General features: G+C 39.0%; 1 protein-coding gene across 1 annotated transcript in view; it reads left to right on the forward strand.

Moving 5' to 3' along the window:
- RSPO2 (R-spondin 2) overlaps positions 1-23,726 on the forward strand; it is a 179,601-nt gene that overhangs the window by 104,544 nt on the left and 51,331 nt on the right. Inside the window, exons 4-5 of the mRNA XM_066264630.1 lie at positions 17,010-17,153; positions 19,260-19,448. Of these exons, the coding sequence (XP_066120727.1) occupies positions 17,010-17,153; positions 19,260-19,448 (333 nt within the window). The remainder of the gene's footprint in view (positions 1-17,009; positions 17,154-19,259; positions 19,449-23,726) is intronic.

The following is a 23,726-nucleotide window of genomic DNA, read 5'->3' on the forward strand; positions in this document are numbered from 1 at the left end:
GATTCTCTTCAATTATTGACTTAGAAATATTATGAACTATTAAGAAAATGTATTTCAGATAGTTCTTAAAGGAGATGTTTCGTTCAATTAATTTACCCTTTAACCTTCCAATGTTTGTGTGTGTGTGTGTGTGTGTGTGTGTCTACACCTTGCAAGTCTTCTCTCACACATGTAAAAGTTTCCTTAAACTAGTAAAAACAATTATACACCTGGATCTGGAAGAGACCTAATTGTTCCTATTTCCCCCCTCTCTTTCCCCTCTCTTCCCACCCCCAATAAATGTGCATATTGAGGTTTATAAAGGAAATACTTCCCCAAAGTCACACAATGAGTCAGTAGCAGTGTGGCCTTGATGTCTGAGATACTGACTCTAATAGAATATTCTTTTCATTATACTATTACTTAAAAAAGAAACCATGTGATGCAGACAAAATTATTATGCACAATTACAAACCTGAGTATTAGACAAATCTCAAGTTTTTTTGACTATTTTTTCTTAAGTAGTTAGTTTAAGTATTTTAAATCCCACTAAGGAGTTTAAGACAGATTTTATCTTCAAAAAATCAATTTATGGTAGATTACATCTTTAAAAGAACACTTGGTTGGAAAGAGTTTAGGGCTCTGATTTATATATTTTTTAAAATTTATTCATTTTGAGAGAGAGAGAGAAGGGAGAGAGAAGAGGGGGAGGAGCAGGAAGCATCAACTCCCATATGTGCCTTGCCCAGGCAAGCCCTGGGTTTCAAAATGGCAACCTCAGCATTCCAGGTCAATGCTTTATCCACTGTGCCACCACACGCCAGACTGGGTTCTGATTTGAACTCTGACAGTAACTAGCTTTGTGAGCTTAGAAAAATTACCTAACATACACTGGAATAATAGCCTTCTAGTAACTAATGAATCTGTCTATAAAAAAAAAAAATCCCTAGAGAGTAATATCTGCTGTTGGCAGTTACCTTTTTAATATTGATCTCTTTGTGACTTTATATGGTTTTTTAAGTATAGTTTCTGTAGTGTTCAGTCTCTCCCTCCAGACCTCATCTCTGCTTGCCTCACGGTTAAGTAATCTGCATATTTTTTTGTTTCTTAGAAAAAGCTGAGAAATGAGACAGAAGAACTTTAATGTAGTATAATAATAAATTGGTGCCTAATCTGGAAATAGAGCTATTTATAATCTAAAATATTTTTGTTTGTAACAAAATCATGCAGTTGCATTAAAATATACAAAGTAGATTGTTTCAGTCTTTTTTCTAAACTGATAGGAATTTAAGTATTAAATCTGTTAGTCATTCTGCAGCTAGATCATCATCTGGGTGAAGAACTTAAGGTATGTCCTGTGGCTACAGAATAGAAGACATGCTCTGTTTTCCTCATGGGGCCCCCACTTAATGGGGGGACTATGATGAACGTAGTAACAACGAGAGAAGAATTGTTACAGCATCTTGGTGCTGGAGGTCATGAGAAGGTCAGAGGGAACTTGAGCGTGGGTAGGATGCAAGGTACACAGGTAGATGAAGCTAAGGAAGTTGATGGGTGTGTCTAAGAAGAAGGATCTTCTGTTTTAAAATCAAGGGTTTGAACTGAATTAGGAAGTGAAGGAGAGCCACTGAAGGATTTTAAAGCAGGGAAATGACAAGACTAATCTGTGCTTTTGAAAGATGGAATGGTCCTCATGTAGGGGCAGCAGAGCTATCTTAGTTTGATCAACTGGGATCCATAGTGCCATTATGGCTAACCCATCTGGCATGTAGGAATTAGGCCATATGGGAGGTGCTATGAACAACTTCAGTAATGGTTATTTACCTGCACCCTGCAGGTTTCAATGTGCTGGCCCACAGTAGGAGTATAGTAACTGCTTATTGCAAGATAGAGCCTGCTTTCATTGTACTACATAAACCTCCATAGAAAACTCAAAGGGCACTCTTTCTACTCTTTGATATGGAAGACAAATGATATCAAATAGATATCCTAAGAGCTAGACCAAATATTTAATCTATGACAAACATTACTACATAGTTTTCAACATTCTTTTTTTTCTTTCGTTCTTTTTTTGTGTGACAGAGACAGAGAGGAGGACAGATATGGGCAGATAGACAGGAAGGGAGAGAGATGAAAAGCATCAATTCTTTGTTTTGACTCCTTAGCCTCCTTAGTTGTTTGTTGATTGGTTTCTCATATGTGCCTTGATCAAGGGGCTCCAGCAGAGTGAGGGACCCCTTGCTCAAGCCAGCGACCTTGGGCTTCAAGCCAGCAACCTTTGGGCCCAAGCTAGCGACCATGGGGTCATATCTATGATCCCATGCTCAAGCCAGAGACCCTGTGCTGGGTAAGCCTGTGCTCAAGCCAGCAACCTCAAGGTTTAGAAACTGGGTCCTCTGTGTCCCAGTCTGACATTCTATTCACCAAGCCATCACCTAGTTGGGCTCAATAATCTTTACAAAAGGCTTTATTTTTAATTATAACACCACTGGTTGGAAAGTAAAAAGCCTATCCTGATAGTTAATAAAGGAAATCTTATATCTCAAGCTTAAGTGTAATTTTTTTATGGGCTTGGTAGTTCTCTTGAAGAAGCCTATTATTACAGAGTAGACCCACATTGGACAGCATCATATTGTTTCAAAGGCAGATGCTACCTTGTACTCTGTTTCCCTTTGTGCAAGTAGACATCTAATTTGTACTTTTTTATTTTAGCTTATTTTATTTTTACAAAGAGAGAGAGGAAAAAAGAGAGAGGGACAGATAGGGATGGACAGACAGGAGGGGAGAGAGATGAGAAGCATCAATTCTTTATTGTAGCACCTTAGTTGTTCACTGATTACTTTCTCATATGTGCCTTGACCAGGGGGATACAGCTGAGCCATTGACCCCTTGCTCAAGCCAGTGACTTTGGGTTTCAAGTTAGTGACTTTTGGGCTTAAGCCAGTGACCCCATGGTCACGCTGGTGAGCCGGTGCTCAAGCCAGCAACCTCAGGGATTTGAACCTAGGACCTCTGTGTCCCAGGCTGACTCTCTATCCACTGTGCCACCTCCTGGTCAGGAGGAATTTGCATTTTAGTTTTTTAAAGTACTTTCATTTTAAAGTACATCCTTTCATTGGCTCCTGGCAATCCTATAGTATTATCTCCACTTACAGAGCAGATACCACATGTTCTGAAAAGTCTACTGACAAGCCTGAGGGTTGGCTGCCCGCATGGCACAGGTGAAACTGCATCTACTTTATTATCCAACTAGGTGGGCAGACATGACAAAGTTGCCTTCACAAATAGAGCTGGGGAAGGACATCAGACCATTGAACTAGGCATCAATGTTGTGCAGATTTCAGCTGAAACGCATTGTTTTGTAAAACTACTATCTTCCTTCTTTCTCTGCATCCACAACCTTCATTGACAAGTCAATACCATATATAATAGAGAAATGAAAAGCTTAAAAGATAGGATAGCATATTGACCTGCTGACAGCTGATGAGTCCATGTTGAGATAACCTTATGTTCATTTGATATTTGTTTTATGCCCACAGCTAGGTGGTATGTATAAATAAAACATTACCAAGCCTCCCTAAGCTGAAATACTACCATTTTATGTTTTAAAAATAAACCCCCTTTTTCCCCCTCTCCATTCAAAATGCCTCATGGGTTTTAATCATTCTCTAGTCTCGGGGTCAGCAAACCAAGACCAGTGTGGCATAGCTGGCTTGCCACCTTTGTGTAGGGCCTTGGAGCTAAGAATAGATTTTAGGTTTTAAGTTGTTGGGGGAAAAAAATCAAAAGAACAATACTTTGTAATGCATAAAAATGATATTGACTTTAAAATTCAGTGTTCATAAATAAAGTTTTATTGGAAATAGCCACATGTAACCATCTTTACGTTGTCTGTTGCTGCTTTTGTTCTACAACAGAGCTGAGTAGTTTAGACGAAGATTATGTGGTCTACAAAGTCTAGAAGATTTACTCCCTGGTCTTTTATGGGAAAAGTTTGCTGATTTCTGCTTTAGCCTGTTTGGAGTGTGAAGGGTTTAAGAGGCTCTTTTTGTTTTCCTTGGATGGAGGTTTCATGGAGGGCAAGACATATATTAGCTTACATATGCTTTTCCGTGTAGTTGGGTGGAGAGATCTGCCTTTTTCAATGTTTGAAAAAATTCAACTAAGACTTGGGTTTGAAGTTTATTAAACTGCTCTGGCTCCACCTAATATGCAAGGGTGACAGTCACCAAAGAAGGAAAAGCTAAAGGAGTAACCAAGACGAAAGAGCAGCTACTGGCAGGAATTAAAACTCTGATAAGCGATATTAATTTGGTTTATAATATTTTGAGGTGACGGTGGTTAACATAATTATACAGCTTTCAGGTGCTCAATTCTATAATACATCTCTGTCCACCATGTTGTGTGTTCACTCCCCTAAAGCCAAGTCTTTGTCCCTCACCATTTACCCTCCCACTCCCCCCAGCCAAGTCTTTATCCATCACCATTTATCCCCCCACTCCCCCCAGCCAAGTCTTTGTCCATGACCATTACCCCCTCCACCCCCCAGCCAAGTCTTTGTCCCTCACCATTTATCCTCTCACTCCCCGCAAGCCAAGTCTTTGTCCCTCACCATTTATCCCACCACACACCCCCAGCCAAGTCTTTGTTCATCACCATTTATCCACCCCACTCCCCCCCAGCCAAGTCTTTGTCCCTCACCATTTATCCCCCCCCCTCCCCCCCAGCCAAGTCTTTGTCCCTCACCATTTATCCCACCACACACCCCCAGCCAAGTCTTTGTCCCTCACCATTTATCCCACCACACACCCCCAGCCAAGTCTTTGTTCATCATCATTTATCCACCCCACTCCCCCCCAGCCAAGTCTTTGTCCCTCACCATTTATCCACCCCCCTCCCCCCCAGCCAAGTCTTTGTCCCTCACCATTTATCCCCCCACTCCCCCCCAGCCAAGTCTTTGTCCATCACCATTTATCCCCCCACTCCCCCCAGCCAAATCTTTGTCCATCACCATTTATCCCCCCCACACCCCCCCAGCCAAGTTTTTGTCCCTCACCATTTATCTCCCCCACGCCCCCCCAGCCAAGTCTTTGTCCCTCACCATTTATCCCCCCCACTCCCCCCAGCAAAGTCTTTGTCCATCACCATTATCCCCCCACTCTCCCCAGCCAAGTCTTTGTCCCTCACTATTTATCCCCCCCACGCCCCCCCAGCCAAGTCTTTGTCCCTCACCATTTATCCCCTCCACTCCCCCCCAGCCAAGTCTTTGTCCATCACCATTTATCCCCCCACCCCCGCAAGCCAAATCTTTGTCCATCACCATTTATCCCCCCACACACCCCCAGTCAAGTCTTTGTCCCTCACCATTTATCCCCTCCACTCCCCCCCAGCCAAGTCTTTGTCCCTCACCATTTATCCCCCCACCCCCGCAAGCCAAATCTTTGTCCATCACCATTTATCCCCCCCACACACCCCCAGTCAAGTCTTTGTCCATCACCATTTATCCCCTCCACTCCCCCCCAGCCAAGTCTTTGTCCCTCACCATTTATCCCCTCCACTCCCCCCCAGCCAAGTCATTGTCCCTCACCATTTATCCCCCCCACTCCCCCCAGCCAAGTCTTTGTCCCTCACCATTTATCCCCCCCACTCCCCCGAGCCAAGTGTTTGTCCCTCACCATTTATCCCCCCCCACTCCCCCCCAGCCAAGTCTTTGTCCATCATCATTTATCCCCTCACTCCCCCCCAGCCAAGTCTTTGTCCCTCACCACTTATCCCCCCCACTCCCCCCAGCCAAGTCTTTGTCCATCACCATTTATCCCCCCCACACCCCCCCAGCCAAGTCTTTGTCCCTCACCATTTATCCCCTACACTCCCCCCCAGCCAAGTCTTTGTCCCTCACCATTTATCCCCCCACGCCCCCCCAGCCAAGTCTTTGTCCCTCACCATTTATTCCTCCACTCCCCCCCAGCCAAGTCTTTGTCCATCACCATTTATCCCCCCACGCCCCCCCAGCCAAGTCTTTGTCCCTCACCATTTATCCCCCCCACGCCCCCCCCAGCCAGTCTTTGTCCCTCACCATTTATCCCACTCACTCCCCCCCAGCCAAGTCTTTGTCCATCACCATTTATCCCCCCACACCCCCCCAGCCAAGTCTTTGTCCATCACCATTTATCCCCCCACGCCCCCCCAGCCAAGTCTTTGTCCATCACCATTTATCCCCCCACTCCCCCCCCAGCCAAGTCTTTGTCCCTCACCATTTATCCCCCCCAGTCCCCCCCAGCCAAGTCTTTGTCCCTCACCATTTATCCCCTCCACTCCCCCCTAGCCAAGTCTTTGTCCCTCAACATTTATCCCCCCACTCCCTCCAGCCAAGTCTTTGTCCCTCACTATTTATCCCCCCCACTCCCCCCCAGCCAAGTCTTTGTCCCTCACCATTTACCGCCCCACCCTCCTCTTCGCCCCTCTTTCTCTCTCCCCGGCGAAAACTGCACTGCTATGTGTATCAGTTTCTTTCTTCCCCCTTTCTTTTGTGTATAATTTTTAAAACATTTTTCATTGCTATCACATTCCTTTCCTACTTTATTTTGAGGGACTTGCCCTCCTTTTACCTCCTTTAAATGGAAAAAAATTTTTTTAAAACACCTACCTTCGTATTCCCAGAAAAATGTGTCCAAGTTTTAATTTCAGTTGTTTTGAGAATAATTTCAAATATGTATCACTTGAATATATGAGAAATGAAGCCAACATTTTTATAGCTTCTCTTTATTTCACCACATGATTTTACACAAGCCTCAATATTTCTTCAGATGTCTTTGGTGTGGGTGGGCAAGTGTAATTTTTAAAGATTCAGATATTACAGTGAGGCTACCAGCAACATATTTCACAAATTTAATTTTTAGGTTTTTATTTTAATGAACTGTTGTAACTCTAAGTTAAAATGAGTCAAGAGGAAAAAATTAGTTTTGACAGCATATATATCCTCAGAGGTTGGAATAAAGGGCACATTTGGCATATAAGATAGAACTTTATAGCTATCTGGAAAACAATATATAAATTTCTGGATGGACTCCAGTCATCTTGCCTAATTGCAATTTGGAGATTAAAATTACTGCCAAGGCCAGGATTTTACTATCCATGTGGTCACTGCCCTAATGGCTGTGATAGACCATCTTTAGAGCACTTCATAAATTGAACAGCCTCTCCGGGCTCAGAAAGGGGCACTGCACATTTCAAATGGTATCTGTTGAGGGTAGGCTTATTTGGCTCTAAGGAGTGATACACATTGTATGTGGTACCTTTTACCTATCCTTCTGTTCTCATCTTTAACTTGATACTCTCAACATTCATCTGATTTCGGTATGTCAGGTGTTTCCCCCTCCTCTCTGACAGTGAAGGGACTAGGAAACAAAGAGGATATAATTCCTCTACTTCCACCCTTTCCCCAGGTCAAAATTGCATTTAGATCTCATTTTTCCTAAATCCTGACTCCTAATGTTTGAAGTAGATGATTTTTCGTGATTGTATTTACTTTGTTTAGCTATATGACCTAAACAGAGGTAGAGATAATTGACTATAGCTAGTGCTTTTTATTTGAGAGAGCTATATATGTATATATTTAATACAATGAAATGTTTTATTATTGTGCTAATTATATTAATATGTATATAATTAAAATTTATTTATTAAAATTATAACATATATGGTACACAGGCATATGTCCTTCACATGGAGTATCCTGCATCTTGTTTGAGCTTCCTTCCGTCTGCCATCTTGGGCTGTCCTATTGGTAAATTTTTACTCTCATAGTGGTTCACATTCTTTTATCATTAATTATACAGCAGATACTGTGCCAACATCTTTATTAAGCTTCTGAATCTTCTCAACAGCTCTAGGATATAGGGACTGGTATTACCTCTTTTTCATAGATGAGGAAACTCGAGATAAAGCCAACTAAGATTTTACCTATCAGCTAACCACTGTGCTGTTTGAGAGGCCACTATTTTCTCAACACAGTTTTTATTTTCTGCCTTTGGCTCTTGTTCTGAGTATAACATACTGCACTTGAAATAGTTAAACTTCATCCTGTGCTAATAATGTTCCTAACTAATAAATCAATTTATTTATTTATTATTAAATGTAATGGGGTGACATTGGTTAATTGGATAAAGATGTGGTAGATATATACAATGGAATATTGCTCAACCGTGAGGAAAATACAATACTATCGTTTGTGACAACATGGATAGACCTTGAGAATATTATGCTAAGCAAAATAAGTCAGTCAGAAAAATCTAAATTATATGATTTGACACCATATGTGGGATATAGAACTGAGATTTATAGGCATAGACAATAGTGTGGTAGTTACCAGAGGGGGGAGGGGTTTGGATATGGTAGGGAGTAAAGGCAGCACTTATGGAGAAAAAGGAATCCTCATTCACTGCTGGTGGAAATGTAAACTGGTACAGCCACTGTGGAAATCAGTCTGATGGTTCCTCAGAGGAACTAAGAATGGAGTTACTATATGACCCAACAATCCGTCTACTGGGCATCTACCTGAAAAACTCAAAAAGATTTGTATGCAAAGAATATGCATCCCTGTGTTTATTGCAGAATTATTCATGGAGGCCAGGCATGGAAATAACCAAAGTGTCCTTCAGTAGAGAATAGGCAATTTTGACTTAAACCATTCCAAAGAGTTTTACAGAGACTTCTACATTGGATCTTCTGTTAACATAGTTATGCTGGTTTTCTGCCTCATAACTCAAATAGTTTAGTTGTAAATATGAAGCATTGAGTTCCAATAATTGAATCTGTCCTTTTTTTCTTTAGGTTGAAATATAACAAAGCTACTAATGAGCTGTGCATAACTAGATTATACTACAAAGAATATAATTTTAGATTTTAGATCCTAGTTTTCAATAGTCCCTATTCTAATGGGATCACTGTAATAGTACATATAAGGAATACCTGATTTTGTTAACATAAAACTTAAAAAACTTTATTTCAGAGTGTTTATAAACCATTGCAAGTTTTGAGAAGGAATGTTAAACAGCATTATTTGAAGTTGTTAGAGAAACCTAAAAATATTTAAACAGTTTTACAAAATCTCATATTAAGTTGTAGAGTCTAGTACTTTCCATTTGAAAAAAATTGCTAATTTCAAATGTCTTTTGGAACAACCTGTCGCCTTAATTTCTGTTAAAATTTTAGTAAACACCAAGCAGAGAAACATGTAGAGTTTTCCAGAGATGGTCTTGATTTTTTTGGATTCTTGTAACTGCAGTCTGAAGACCAAATGCCCCTAGTGGGTGTCAGCATCTGCCTCATTCTAAATGGAGATGTGCTGGTTGTCTGGCGGTAAAGGGCAGCTGAGGGTCAATAAGCAGTCAGACTTTCATGCTGTGCTAATGCCACCTGAGCCCCCAACCCTGATGGTCAGTGTGCATCCCAGGTCCTCTCCCCTCATGAGTTCTTCCCTTTCTCCAATAAATGACTGTTATATATAGAATTGAATCCCCCCTCCCCCGCCCCTTCCACAACTGAGTTTAACAAAGGTTGATTTTTCTCTGCTTTCAGTTCAAGGTTTTGATTTTTTTGTTTGTATGATTGGCCATGCTGGGATATTTCATTAAGAGATGGCGCTTGTCATCTAGATTTTGCTGGTAAGATAAACAAAACTAACCACCTTTGTGCCAAGACCCACAGAGAGGGCAGAAGGGGTGACAGTGGGTCTTTGGCTTTTCCCAGTTTCCATCTTCTCAACTCAGTTTGTCAGCTCTGTTGATTCATGTAACAACTTTTCCCATGACTGTTACTCGTAGAGTGTTGAGGCTCTTCGGGTTTTTTTCTTACCTCCACTCTTGTCCTGCTTCCAGGAAGCTTAATTTCTTGAAAAATATAGACTCCTCAGCTCACTGTGCACATACTTCCATGCACTGACATTACTACCTCACTGCCTGCCCGGGTAGCTTTCCTTTTAGCAGACCGAAGATCCCGGAGAACTTTCTCACTGGTGCCTTTAGGCAGCCACCACAATGCCTGGCTCCTCGTGACTTCTACCTGTCGAAGTGAGGGAACAAACCAGGTACCATCTTTGTCATGTTGCTCTCAGGTTCAAGAATCTTATCACAGTCAGAGGAAGCCTTCCTCTTGAAACTAACTTCGTTTTAATTAACTTTAATTGTTACTTAGATACTTAAAACCATACAAAGTACAAATAATTTATCATTTTCACTCCTTTTTCAAAACCAAGTAACATACAAAGTAAAATTTCCAGCCCAGAACAATCTAAGCCTAAGTAACTATCCTCTCCAGCTAACCTCTGGTTCATTCAAGACACTCTGCTTGGGGTCCATCACATGACCTGTGAATTTCCTTTGTTGCCTTATTATGAATGGAGTTGTTATGGCCAGAACTCTATTCTTCCTTCTGTCTTTCTAAAACCTGCTCAGCTGAGGTTTCAACTTCCATAGTACATATTACCTGCCACTCTTCAATATTTATGTTCTCTGTTGTAATTGTTCTCTATTTAGGTGTTTTCTCTTTTTAAATAGGTGTTTTAACTATTTGTCTCTCCAATAAAATTTACAGTAACCAACCAACTTTTTATAATAGAGATATTTATAGTGTACGAGTAAGCAGTCTCAAGCTAAGCAGTCATATGAGTTTTTTAATATAAAGGAATTGATTTTTTAAGTGGCATTCATGTGAGTTCACTTGGCAAGCATTAAAACTATACCACGTGTCCAGCTCTGTGTTAGCAATAAGGAATTCACAGATGGAAACAAAATAAAACTATAATGATAGGAGATAAATGAATCTGTCTTGTCTGCCTCTAAGGTACCCAGTACATAACTACTGTGCTATGTTGCAATGCCGTGTAAATGCACGTGGGCCCTCTCTTTGGCGTTCGCACCTCCGGCACAGGGAAAGGGTATTATAATATTATGTTCTCAGGGTCTGGCACAATACTACATTTCTGGAGAACGTTTGGAATGAACTGTTGAACTGCACTACAGTATAATTTGGAAATGTTATAATGGAGCCTGCATGGGTATTGTGGGAGGGCAGGAGAAGATGTACCCAGCCTATTTTTTTCCTCTTGGCCAGAGTAAGCCCCTCTTGCCAAATGACAGCCCCGGCAAACTGCATTTGGAGGTAGTTTTACTTGGACAGTAATTTTACTTAAACCGATATTGGCAGTCCTCGTTTCTGGATTGTGTTTTTGAGGAGGCAAGTAATTTAGAAGCATGTAAGTTGGCTAAACCAGGGTCTTATATTTCTGAGCGAGGACTTAAAAGTCCAGATTTTTATAGAAAAGACTTATGTTTAGTAAATTTTGATATACCTGTTTTCTTACACAATATAAAGCTTTCTAAGGTTTATCAGTCTAGTAAATGATCCCATTTATATTTTAACATTCATTTATTTATAAAATTGAAATTGAGATTTTCCTGAACTGTAATACAGTGACTATTTCTGAGAAGTAGAAATAGTCATACCTGACATACCATTAAAGTAAGGAATGGTATTTCTGTATTTTCTTTTAAAACTTCTGCCTGATTTCAAATTTTTATTTATAATGAGACTATTTTTTTATTAATTTTACTAGGGTGACATCAATAAATCAGGGTACATATGTTCAAAGAAAACATGTCTAGGTTATCTTGTCTATCAATTATGTTGCATACCCATCACCCAAAGTCAGGTTGTCCTCCGTCACCTTCTATCTAGTTTTCTTTGTGCCCCTCCCCCTCCCCCTCCTCCTTCCCCTCTCCCTCCCCCCCCAACCACCACACTCTTGTCAATATCTCTTAGTCATAATGAGACTATTTTACTTTTGTATTAAAATGAATCAAGATGATGTAAATTACAATTATTTAAGGGTAATGTGCTTAAGAAGTTTTGGGCTATAGGCTGGGAAGCATAGGATGATGAGGACTCACCAATAGTGGTTTTCTCCAAAGCAGCAGAGGTAGTTTCAGGAGAAATGGCAGCAGAGGGCAGGGGTTGTGGAAGGACCTGGAGCCAGCGAGGACAGGATTCCAGGTGTGGGAGCATGTCCAGATGTAGATTTCTGGGGTAGGTGGTTCGTGAAGGTGCTAATTTTAAAAAGCTTTCAGTTCATAGATGTCTGTGAAAAGATGAGTCGTGTCAGTTCAGGCAGCTGAATGTATGGCTGTGGGCGTTGGTTTTATGTTGTAGCAAAAAGTGACTGAGACCAGGAAGGTCAGCGGAGCCTCTGAAGATGTTGGGACAGGCACCAATCAAAGCTTCTGCTTAAATGCTTTATTGAATAAAAAATAATTTAGTTTTCCCCCTTATGATCTGAGTGAAAGAAAAGTGCTACTGAACATATGAAAGCAAAGGATACTGTTAAGAGATGGTCAAATGACTGTGTAAGGTGAAGGCAGAAGCACCTTCGGCATTGTGAAGTAAGGGGAAAACAGTGTGTCTGTAAAGTCATGGTGCACTTTTGACTGGTCACAGGAAAGCAACAAAAGATGATAGAAATGTGAAATCTGCACCAAATAAAAGGAAAACCCTCCCAGTTTCTGTAGGATGATGTGGCAGCATGTGTGCATGCACAGATGATGATGTAACACCGTGTATACAGCAGAGAAGCCCACGGCCATGCCAGTCGAGATGTGGATGGTACAGAGGAAAGTTCAGTGTGTTCTGTGGCTCACTAAATTCGAATCCGTGATTAAAGTGCAACATGAATATCGGCGTGTTTATAACGAAGCGCCACCACATAGGAATAACATTACTCGGTTGGATAAGCAGTTGAAGGAAACCGGCAGTTTGGTGGAGAAACCCCGTTCTGGTAGGCCATCAGTCAGTGATGAGTCTGTAGAGGCTATATGGGATAGCTACCTAAGGAGCCCTAAAAAATCTGTGCATGAGCCCACATCAAACTGCACTGAATAGGTATGAAACTGGGAGAGTTTTCCTTTTATTTGGTGCAGATTTCACATTTCTAGCATCTTTTGTTGCTTTCCTGTGACCGGTCAAAAGTGCACCATGAATTTACGGACACACTGTATCTTCATGCACCCAAATTTAGAGATATTTGGAATAGGATAATATTCCTTTATTCTTTAGTGCCTTAAAATCAAAATAATTTATTTTAGAATGTTAATCAAGTTTTATTTTCTGTAAATTCAAGTAAGCCACAAATGTATACTGCAATAACTGTTACTTTAATACTGAATGCATTAAAATGATAAAATATTTTATATAATTCAGAAATAGATATTTTTTAACGTCTTTCTCAAATTTACATCCCCGAGCTACTTCATGTACACATATACACGTGCAAATGTGGTTTTATTATGTCCTTTCCTAGCTACCCTGCAACTGCCTTCTTTCACTTACCTGTGGGTGTTCATGCTTATTTTCAGTCATTGCTTATAATTCACCTCATGGTTTTTCTTTTCTTTTTTTTTTTAATTTTATTTTTTTAATGGGGTGACATCAATAAATCAGGATACATATATTCAAAGATAACAAGTCCAGGTTATCTTGTCTTTCAATTTGTTGCATACCCATCACCCAAAGTCAGATTGTCCTCTGTCACCTTCTATCTAGTTTTCTTTGTGCCCCTCCCCCTCCCCCTTTCCCCCCTCCCCCCGTAACCACCACATTCTTATCAATGTCTCTTAGTTTCACTTTTATGTCCCACCTACGTATGGAATAATGCAGTTCCTGGTTTTTTCTGATTTACTTATTTCACTTTGTAAAATGTTATCAAGATCCCACCATTTTGCTGTAAATGATCTGATGTCATCATTTCTTATGGCTGAGTAGTATTCCATAGTGTATATGTGCCACATCTTCTTTATCCAGTCATCTATTGATGGGCTTTTTGTTGTTTCCATGTCCTGGCCACTGTGAACAATGCTGCAATGAACATGGGGCTGCATGTGTCTTTATGTATCAATGTTTCTGAGTTTTGAGGGTATATACCCAGTAGAGGGATTGCTGGGTCATAAGGTAGTTCTATTTTCAGTTTTTTGAGGAACCACCATACTTTCTTCCATAATGGTTGTACTACTTTACATTCCCACCAACAGTGTATGACACCTCATGGTTTTTCATGGGGATAGTATTCTGTAATTTGAATGCATCAGATTTTTATTCTACTTAACTTTGAAGACAGATAAGCTTTTTTCTAGCAGGATTTATGCCTAAAGAAGTCCTAAGGGACTTTACAGAGAATGACAAGCATTTCAGAAGTTCCGTACTCTGTGAACTGGTATTAGGAGCATGGTGCCCAATAAGGAGAGGGGGTTACGGGTAACAATAAAGATCAGCAAAGGACCTTGTCAAATTAATTCCAAATGCTGATTGCTATAACTTTTTGGCTGCAAAGCTTGTTGGTGCAGGTCATGTTTTAAAGAAAAGTCAGACTTTCTAGATAACAATTGATTTATGAAGTGTATAGTCCTATTTTTAAAAAAATATAGATACTTTGTTCTTTTCATCCTTTAGTTCTGTTTTATCTTTGGAATTTTTATCATTATTTCTTTGGAAATAATTTTGCAAACAGGAAGTGCTGCTTGCTTTTAAAAAAAAGTAGCAAGAAAACCAACAGTTTGTGGACTTGATGGTCATATATTTTCACCATGATTAAGAAGGTTCTGACCACTGTTTTGTTAAAATACACGTTCTAGCATTTAAGACTACAAATAAATCTTTTAAAGGGTTTGATATAGTGTCCTGTGCCCACCATCCTCCCCAAAAGGAGCAATACTATAATTTGACTATGGGCTTTCACCCACACATGGCTTGGTTTTCCCATTGTAAATATGGTAACATTTTAGAAGTTGAATTAACTGCTTCATGGTGGTCATTTCGTACATGAAGACCCATTTAGACTCAATATTCAATTGTAAAGAGTTGCCATTTTCTTTTTATAGGTCCAGAAACTGTCATTATTTGTAATACAATTTATTTTAGTAAAATGTATATTTTTTTAGCCTTTAATTCTACTTTCTGGTTTTATATTTCATAATTTTCAAAATTTTAATATTCAGTGATTTCATGTTTTGGTTACTATGTTCTATTCGTTATTTCTTTGATTGCAGGAACTATATATTTTAAAGCTTTTCTGAATCATTAAAGCTCCAAATATAGTACTGGCACTCAGAGGCTTGTTAAATGAACAAAAGCAATGCCATGGAGTTTTCATAGAGCGTTATATGCTGCTAATTACCATCAATTAAATCTGCTGCAAGTAATAATATACTATAATCTGTTGAAAACATGACCTTTCGATTAACCAATCCTCTAACCTTCTCTCCTTTCCTCTCTTTGAAGAGTGGTTTAGAGCTGTGTTTTTCAACTGCCGGTCCACAGATCGGGTCTGGCAGAAATTTCGTGCTGGTCCACGAAAGAGTTAACCACTCTGATGTGTGAAGATTACAGACCCAGTGATCTTAGTTGAATTCACTTACGCTCAATGTGATTTCTGCCTCAGCTGTCCCCAAAATTATTCTCCTGTTTTTACCAGTCCACAAAAGTGTAAAAAAGTTGAAAACCACTGGTTTAGAGTATATTTATTTTCACTGTGCAATCAGTTATCTCTGACCTATCAGGAAATCTGACCTAGAAACCAAAAGAAATTATTGCTTTTCTTTCCACCTTGTTGTAATATGTGTTGTTTAGTTGAAAAATACATGCTTCTAATTCATTATTGCTTTTCTGTGGGAACTGCTGATTATGAGCCAGTCAATTTATGTATGTGTGTGTGTATGTGTGTGTATATACACACTTTTTTTTGTGTGTGTGACAGAGAAAGAGAGAGACAGATAGGGACAGACAGACAGAAAGGGAGAGAGATGAGAAGCATAAATTCTTTGTTGCAGCACCTTAGTTGTTCATTGATTGCTTTCTCTATGTAACTTGACCCGGGGGGGCTACAGCAGACCGAATGACCCCTTGCTCCAAGCCAGCGACCTTGGGATCAAGCTGGTGAGCTTTGCTCAAACCAGACAAGTCCACGCTCAAGCCGGCAACCTTGAGGTTTTGAACCTGGGTCCTCCAGATCCCAGTCTGACGCTCTATCTACTGCGCCACCTCCTGGTCAGGCCAATTTATGTATATTATTAGAAGTTCTTATAACAGCCTTGTAATGTCAGTGACATCTTTGCTTTACACAGAAGGAAATAGAGGCTCAGAGAGGCACGCAGTTGTCCAGAGTCACAGAGCTGGTAAGGGCATATCTGGTGTTCCAACCCGGATGCAGGAGGCCTGAAAGTCCTGTTTCACAACCTGCTCCTAGTGAAATTCAGTTAGCGGGTTAGAGAAAAAGGAGAACAGATGTAGGAGGCAATCTGTTTGGGGGGCTTTCAGAACCCACTCAGCCACTACTGCCTGTATGACTTAATCTCTCTTAGCCTCAGGTTCCTTATTTGCAAAATAGGGATAGTACTGTCTGCATTGTAGGTTTATTTTGAAGAGTAAATGAAGATGCATGTAAAATAAAGTAAAGTAAAGCAAAGCCTTTGGCACATTGTGTTTTTTTTTAAAGATCTAAACCTCCCCTCCAAATTAAGAAACCCTCTGATGAAAGTAAATGCCAGCACTGACCAACATAAACAGAATTTTAATTTACTGTCCTGGAACAGAAGATACTGATTAGAGTATTCCCTTTGTATTTTCCACTGTAGGTCTTTTGATGAACAGAACAGATTTCAATCCCAGCAGCAATGTAATTTGTAGTGGGGGTGTTTTCTTTTTCTTTTAAATCATTTTTAATCCCATTTGGAGTTGCAAACATTTCTGAAGGGTCCCATGCTGCCTAGGGCCCAGAGCTGGAATTGTGTCTGGGTTTATTGATGTGGTAAGCTGTAGGAGTGATTTAGAATGAGAGGCCATCAGGGAACAAATGAGTTGAACACATATTTCTCTGACCACTAGAATTTCTATTGAGCTGACCGATGAGTTTGTGAAAGTTTTATTTGCAAAACAAGTGCATGTCTCTGACTGAACTTTTCTCTTTTTCTCTTTAAAATTGTTTTTAGGATGCAGAATAGAAAACTGTGATTCTTGCTTTAGCAAAGACTTTTGTACCAAGTGCAAAGTAGGCTTTTATTTGCATAGAGGCCGTTGCTTTGATGAATGTCCAGATGGTTTTGCACCATTAGATGAAACCATGGAATGTGTGGGTGAGTAGTTTTTCGTGTAACTTTCAAACTACAACTTTTAACACCTGTTTCTTTAAAAAAAAATGGCTGGATATATTTCACTTAAAAAATTGGGTCTCTCGTTAATTAGAACTGAAAATTAAATTTTTTGCTGACTTTGAATTCTTTGGGCATAATGACATTGGGTAGTCTCATATATTATTACATCTTGCTGCAAATTTTGCTAGTTGAACATTTGCTAGATTCAACTATTTAAAGGCTGATAGTACTTTTATCATATGAGTAATACAACTATTTCTTAATTATCTTAATAAATGATATTAGTATCTGTTAAGGAAAAACGAATTGTTTAAAACAAAAACAGTTTTCAAGCAGCACCCTGTACTTAATGATTCTTTCACTTTTGTTATGTATATTATCTTCTTAGCCATTTGTGTTTTAAAAAATCAGTGGAAAGAAAGTGTTGTGCAAAACATATCTAGATTATTGACTGCATATTGGAAAGTGCGCTAAAATAATTTTATTAAATTTAGGTAGCAAGAATGCATAATTTAATATAACTGTAGATACCATTTGTAAGTAATAATGAATATACATTTTATAAATTTCACATTTTTGAGTGTTTGAAAAACACTTGCTTATACTACCTTTTCACTGTTTTTATATGGTTTTGTTTTTTATACTACTGATTGAAAGGTAAAGATCTGTCAGTACATACATTTTGATATGCCTGAATGTATTCTAGATGCTAGGCGTTTTCACTGCTCCCATTCCTCTACCCCTACCCCTGACTTTTATTTGACATGTTATACATTGATATGATGTACAACAGAGCTTTGTAGTATAAGTGAGACTTTCCATTTCCTTGAAATGGAAACTTAAAAGAAAATTGAGAACATTTTCCTGCAGAAATATTGCTAAAAAGGTTTATAATTATATATTTGAAAGCTTGCAGAGAACACACATTTCAATAAGAGGCTTATGAAAAAATGTGTACTTATGTTCCTATTTATATGTGAGTGAATACATTCATACGGGCAACACCCTATTAAAAATAAGAAAGTCACTAGAAGAGCATATTGAGAATGTTGAGTTTGCTTTTGAGAGGCACAACCCACGCCCATTTCAAACGGTCAGTGGAAACTCTTATGAAACCCTTAAATATAAACAAATTACAAATCAAGTCCTATGCATTTCCCTGAATACAAATCTTTTTTTTTCCACCTGAATACAAATCTGGAATAGCTCTGAAAAATCTAAGAGTAACCATACATAATGCCTGCTAAGAGCTGAAATGCTGAAACATTGTGTGTGGACCCTGGGCCTGAGTCTTGACCTGGTTGTGTGAAGGGGGTTTTTAATGGTGAATTTGCTGAGGAAGTTTAACTTTTCCTATTTTTTATCATTTATTTTTCATCCTCACTCCATGAATTTGAGGATAGTGTAAACTCACTTTATGAATTTTCCAAAAGGGGATGCTAAGAGTTGATATATAATCTAGGAAAATCATACATTTTTCAAATATCTGATCATACTTGTTTACTTTTCAAATTATAATAATGTATAGCACCATTTTAGGGAATTGTAAATACATATTGTGGTTCCCAGACAACTATAGAAATAAGTGAGATAATCTGAAAATGCAAAACAACCATCTTATCTTTTTTACCAAGTACTTACTTTCAAAAAAAAAAAAAAAAACTAATACACTCATGAATTTCAGTGGGAGCATTTGGAATGAACCTGTAAAATTTTGTCTTCTGTCATGTATGGAAATACTATCTTCTGTGGTAGGTTTTAGTTGTTGAATCTTTTAGAGATTATATAATCTGGTGTTTTGAAGAATGGACCAGTAGCATCTCTTCAAAAAACAAACTAAGACAAATAAAAAGTAATAGTTTTTAAATTACTTATGGGGCAATTGTTGTAAATAAAATTAACCCTATGCGTCAAAGAATTAAAGGTCCTGAAAGGTGAATATAGGTCTTTGAGGGTTGTACAAATTAATTTTTGGTATCTGGAGGTGGAGAGAGTGGGTGAAACACTCCTATATAAATTTAATGACAGTGGAGCAAGTGGATACCAAATTATTATCTGTGTTTGTATTTTTTTTTTAATCTTTATTAGAAGGATGTGAAGTTGGCCATTGGAGTGAATGGGGAACTTGTAGCAGAAATAATCGCACATGTGGATTTAAATGGGGTCTGGAAACCAGAACACGGCAAATTGTTAAAAAACCAGCAAAAGACACAATACCATGTCCAACCATTGCTGAATCCAGGAGATGTAAGATGGCCATGAGGCACTGTCCTGGAGGTGAGTTTGAATCATCACTACCGCAGGCTATGGGCTTTCTGCATTAGCCTCTTCCCTAACCACCTCCCTCCCAACACAGTCAGGATCCATGAAGGAAGCCTGCTAATGAAATGGGTCAGAGGGCAAAGTTCCATGTTGTACTGATTTAGAGATGGATGGCTAAATTGTGAAGAATATAAAGTGGATATTTCGTTTGCTTTCATGATATCTTTACATTCAGATGAGCTTTCTAAATTGAGATTTCTAACAGTGGTGTGTGTGTGTGTGTGTGTGTGTGTGTGTGTGTGTGTGTGTGAGAGAGAGAGAGAGAGAGAGAGAGAGAGAGAGAGAGAGAATGTGCCGTTAAAGTGGGTCTTATGAAATCAGGCTTTTGCAGATGCTGCTCTGAGGGAAGCAGCCAGCTTTCAGTTGAGAAGAGTTTAGATTAGAAAGGTTTATGGAATCTGTAAAATCCTCTGCATCATTACTAGTTGGAGATGACAACTTAAAATAAACTTGCCCAAAAATTGGGAGGAATAAACGCTGTCTTAATGTTACCACAATTAGCCGGTTCTCTTTGTTTTGATAATAATTTGTAGCAAACAGCTACTGGTATGTGTGTGTTTATTCATGTCTTTGTAGTAATTGTGCTGATTTGCAGTAATTATTCTGTAATAACAGGATTAGGCCCATTTACAAATTAGGGGACGCGTCCAGAGCTCAGGTGCTGGCTGAAGCAGAGTCAGTCTGTTTGAAATGTAGTTCTCAGCGCCGTCCCCGTGGCTCTTAAAGCACAGTCGCTTGTTACGGTTTATTTTCTCGCTGACGGATGCCGCGTTACCAGAGATGAAGCTGGAGTGTTTCTAGTCCACAACATAGAAAAGCAAAAAAGAAAGCTGCATTTGGAAAATTGCCCTAGAAAATAATCAGAACTTTTGTATGCCTTTATTTTTGCTGTGGTGGTGCATAGTTTTTCAGCTTTGTGGTTATAGGCCAGAGAGAGAATATATCTCTGCTTAAAATGGATTTATATCCGTATTATGCTGCCTCATAGAGAATGTCTATGATCCGTGGAGGGAGACAAACGTTTAAGACTCGAAGACTCCAGTCGGCCTTTGAGAACTATTAGATCCAGATTCAGAAGCTACTATTAGGAAAGCAGCTTTTCCTCTTGAATTAGTTTTGCTTTGCTTTGCTGGGTCTTTGAAACAAAGTTTTTTGGATTCGCTTTTCACTAACAAGGATGGTTTTGTTCACTTAAACTGGGTATTTTTCAGTCAAAATATAAGAAAATATTTTCTTACAAAACTAATAAGCCACTTCTTGGATAGCTGAGAGCATTTAACCTGCAACCTTGTACCTAAAAACAAACCTGATGTATTCAGGTATTGGAAATAAAGACTTCCTTTGTTGTATATTGTTTATATAACTCCCCTCCCCCCATTTCTCTTCCAGCAATATGGTCCCCCAATTGTGGTTTACGTTAATAGCAAAAAATTAACCTGAAAATGCTCCTATAACAAACATGCTTATGTGTAACAAAAGCCAGAATATTCCTCTCTCCTCCCAAATGATTTTGACCTAGCCCTAGTCTTGCTTGAGAATTTTGTAGATAACAGCTAGATTGTTAGCCTGGAATGTTTATTGCATTCATATTCTTTGTGCTACCAACAAAAGTATGCTGTCTTATAGAGTTCAGCCTGACACTGTCAGCAATTCAAATTATGCCAAGCAAATGCTTATGTGTTATCTGTTAATATTCTCTTTTTGATAACCAGGAATGAACTCTAATTTAATTCATATCTAGGTTTAATCAAATATTATTTACTAGGAGAAACTGGCTATTGTTCTAATCCCCAAATTTACATTTTTCAGTTAAATAAGTTCAGTTTTTAGATTGCCTTTAAAGTTAGTAAGTCTAAAAAGTTAGATGGAAATTTGTTTTATGTTTTATAGAAAGAAAGCTACAATAGAATTGTTGATTAGAGATGGAAAATTACTCTGCAATAAAATAACTTCTATTTAAAAAATGTAAGAAATTAAAACTAGAAAATTAATTTTGGAACTTGAGCACCAATTGACAAAAATTGGCATAACTTCCAGTGGAGTATCTCACCTTGCCTCAGGTGAGAGAGCAAAACGTTCCTTTCTTCAGTAGGTCACGGTGATTAATGGGAGAATGGAGAAGAAAACCACTTCATCCCACTTTACATCTTGATTTGATTTTAGTGATCTGCTTTGACAAGCCATGCAAAAATGTAAGTCGTAATCAGGTTGGGAATACAGGCATTTTTCAGATCTTTCCAACATATGTATGGATTTTTCTCCTGTTGGAGCCAGTCTTAACCTGATTGCACACACACACAGCCTCAACCTCCTTCACACTAAAGCACCAGCACATGAAAATCAGCTGCTTTTAATTACTGGAAGGCAGGAGTTAGAGGTCAGCAGAATGGAATAGTCACAAAGTGTAGAAGATATTACATGAAAAACTATTAGAAATAAGAAAATAAATGAATGCAATATTAAAAAAATAATAAAACACAGTGTAATGCTTCATCCTATTTTCCCCTTAATGGTCACATGCTTATTTGCTTTTTAAAAAAAGAAAGATTATCTGAAAATAATCTAAGTCGTGGATTGATTTACACTTGAAGTGACTTGGTGTTTCTTCCCAAATTTTTCTTTTTAGTTATCTTTTCTTTCATTTCTGATGACAATAACCTGTAGAGTTTCTTGGGTTTTTCTGACAGTCATTTTCAGGATTCTGTTCTGGTGATCAGGAGAGTTGAGTCTCTGTACCCTGTCAAGTCATTCATTCTGTGACCCTTGGCAAGACACTTAACCTCTTTTGGCTGCTATTTCCTCATTTGTAAATTGGACGGTATTAGGGTAGATGAGCTCTAAGATCCAGTCCACTTCCAAAATCCAGTGAGCCTGAAATTAATTGTCAGAAGATATGAATAAGTTCTGTGGTTGTCACATGAAGGGTGAAGAAGAGACACATAATCCCGAGCACAATTTTAGAACCAAAGAACTGAACACTTTTTCAGTAGCTGCACTGGGCCTTTGCTAAGCCTTTCACATCTGGCAGCTCCCACCCGTTCTCTTCCTTCTCTTCCCTTCTCACAGGTAGTCAGCCTTCAAAGGCTATGCAAGACTCTTTAAATCCACATATGACCTGTGGTTTACCTGCCAAGAGAGCAGGGAGACAAAGAAAGAGGAAAAAGAGAAGAGCTTAAATGACCATGAAAAAAAAGAAAAAGAGAGAAAGATGGATAGTGAGTGAGAGAAAAATTATACCAAACAGTGAATATAGGAAACAAGGGGGAAAAGAATGGACTACTTAAAAATGAAGGCTGTACTCACTGCAGGTATAATGTCTTCCCTTCCATCCACCCTGAGCACATCAAGTACTAGAACTCACAATGTTGGGACTAATTTATTCTATTTATTCTATTAATATATAATCTGCATCTTTAAATGAAAGGAATTTCAAGTCTGAACGAGGGTGTATATTAGGCAATATAGTAACAGGAAAATACAGACATGCTACTATTATATATTTAAATGACATTAGAAGAACAAAATCATATTTGTGGAGGTGCAAAGTTGGAAGACACTCATTGTACAGGGGAAAATGTTGACCTTTGAAGTGGTTGTAATCTTTCACTCTTTCACAGGATTGGCCAACACAACCTTGACCTGAAATAGTCTGTCTTGTCCACATGGGACTCATTGCTTTGTAAGGTCTCATGACAAGTACTTTTAATTTATTCATTAGATATTCCTTGAGTATGGCTATGTACCAATCATTTAGTCTAGGCATAATATTGAGTCCTTATAGAGGTTTTTAAATTTATTTTATTTTATTAAGTGAGAGGCAGGGAGGCAGGGAGACAGACTCCTGCATGCACTGCAACCAGGATCCACCTGGGCAAGCTCCCTACAGGGTGATGCTCTGTGCATCTGGGCTGCTGTTCCATTGCTTGGCAACCAAGCTATTTCAGTGCCTGAAGCAAGGCCATGGAGCCATCCTCAGCGCCTGGTGCCAATTTGCTCAAACCATTTGAGCCATGGGTGTGGGAAGGGAAAAGAGAGAGAAAGAGAGAGAAGTGGGACAGGAGTGGAGAAGCAGATGGTCACTTCTCCTGTGTGCCCTGACCGAGAATTGAACCCGGGACTTCCACATGCTATGCTGATGCTCTACCATTGAGCCAACTGGCCAGGGCATATAGAGGTTTTTTCTAATGGCAATAATGAATTATATGAGTGCAGAGTTTCATGTGGAGATAGAGG

Source organism: Saccopteryx bilineata, chromosome 3 (genome assembly GCF_036850765.1).
Source record: "Saccopteryx bilineata isolate mSacBil1 chromosome 3, mSacBil1_pri_phased_curated, whole genome shotgun sequence".
Lineage (NCBI taxonomy): Eukaryota > Metazoa > Chordata > Mammalia > Chiroptera > Emballonuridae > Saccopteryx > Saccopteryx bilineata.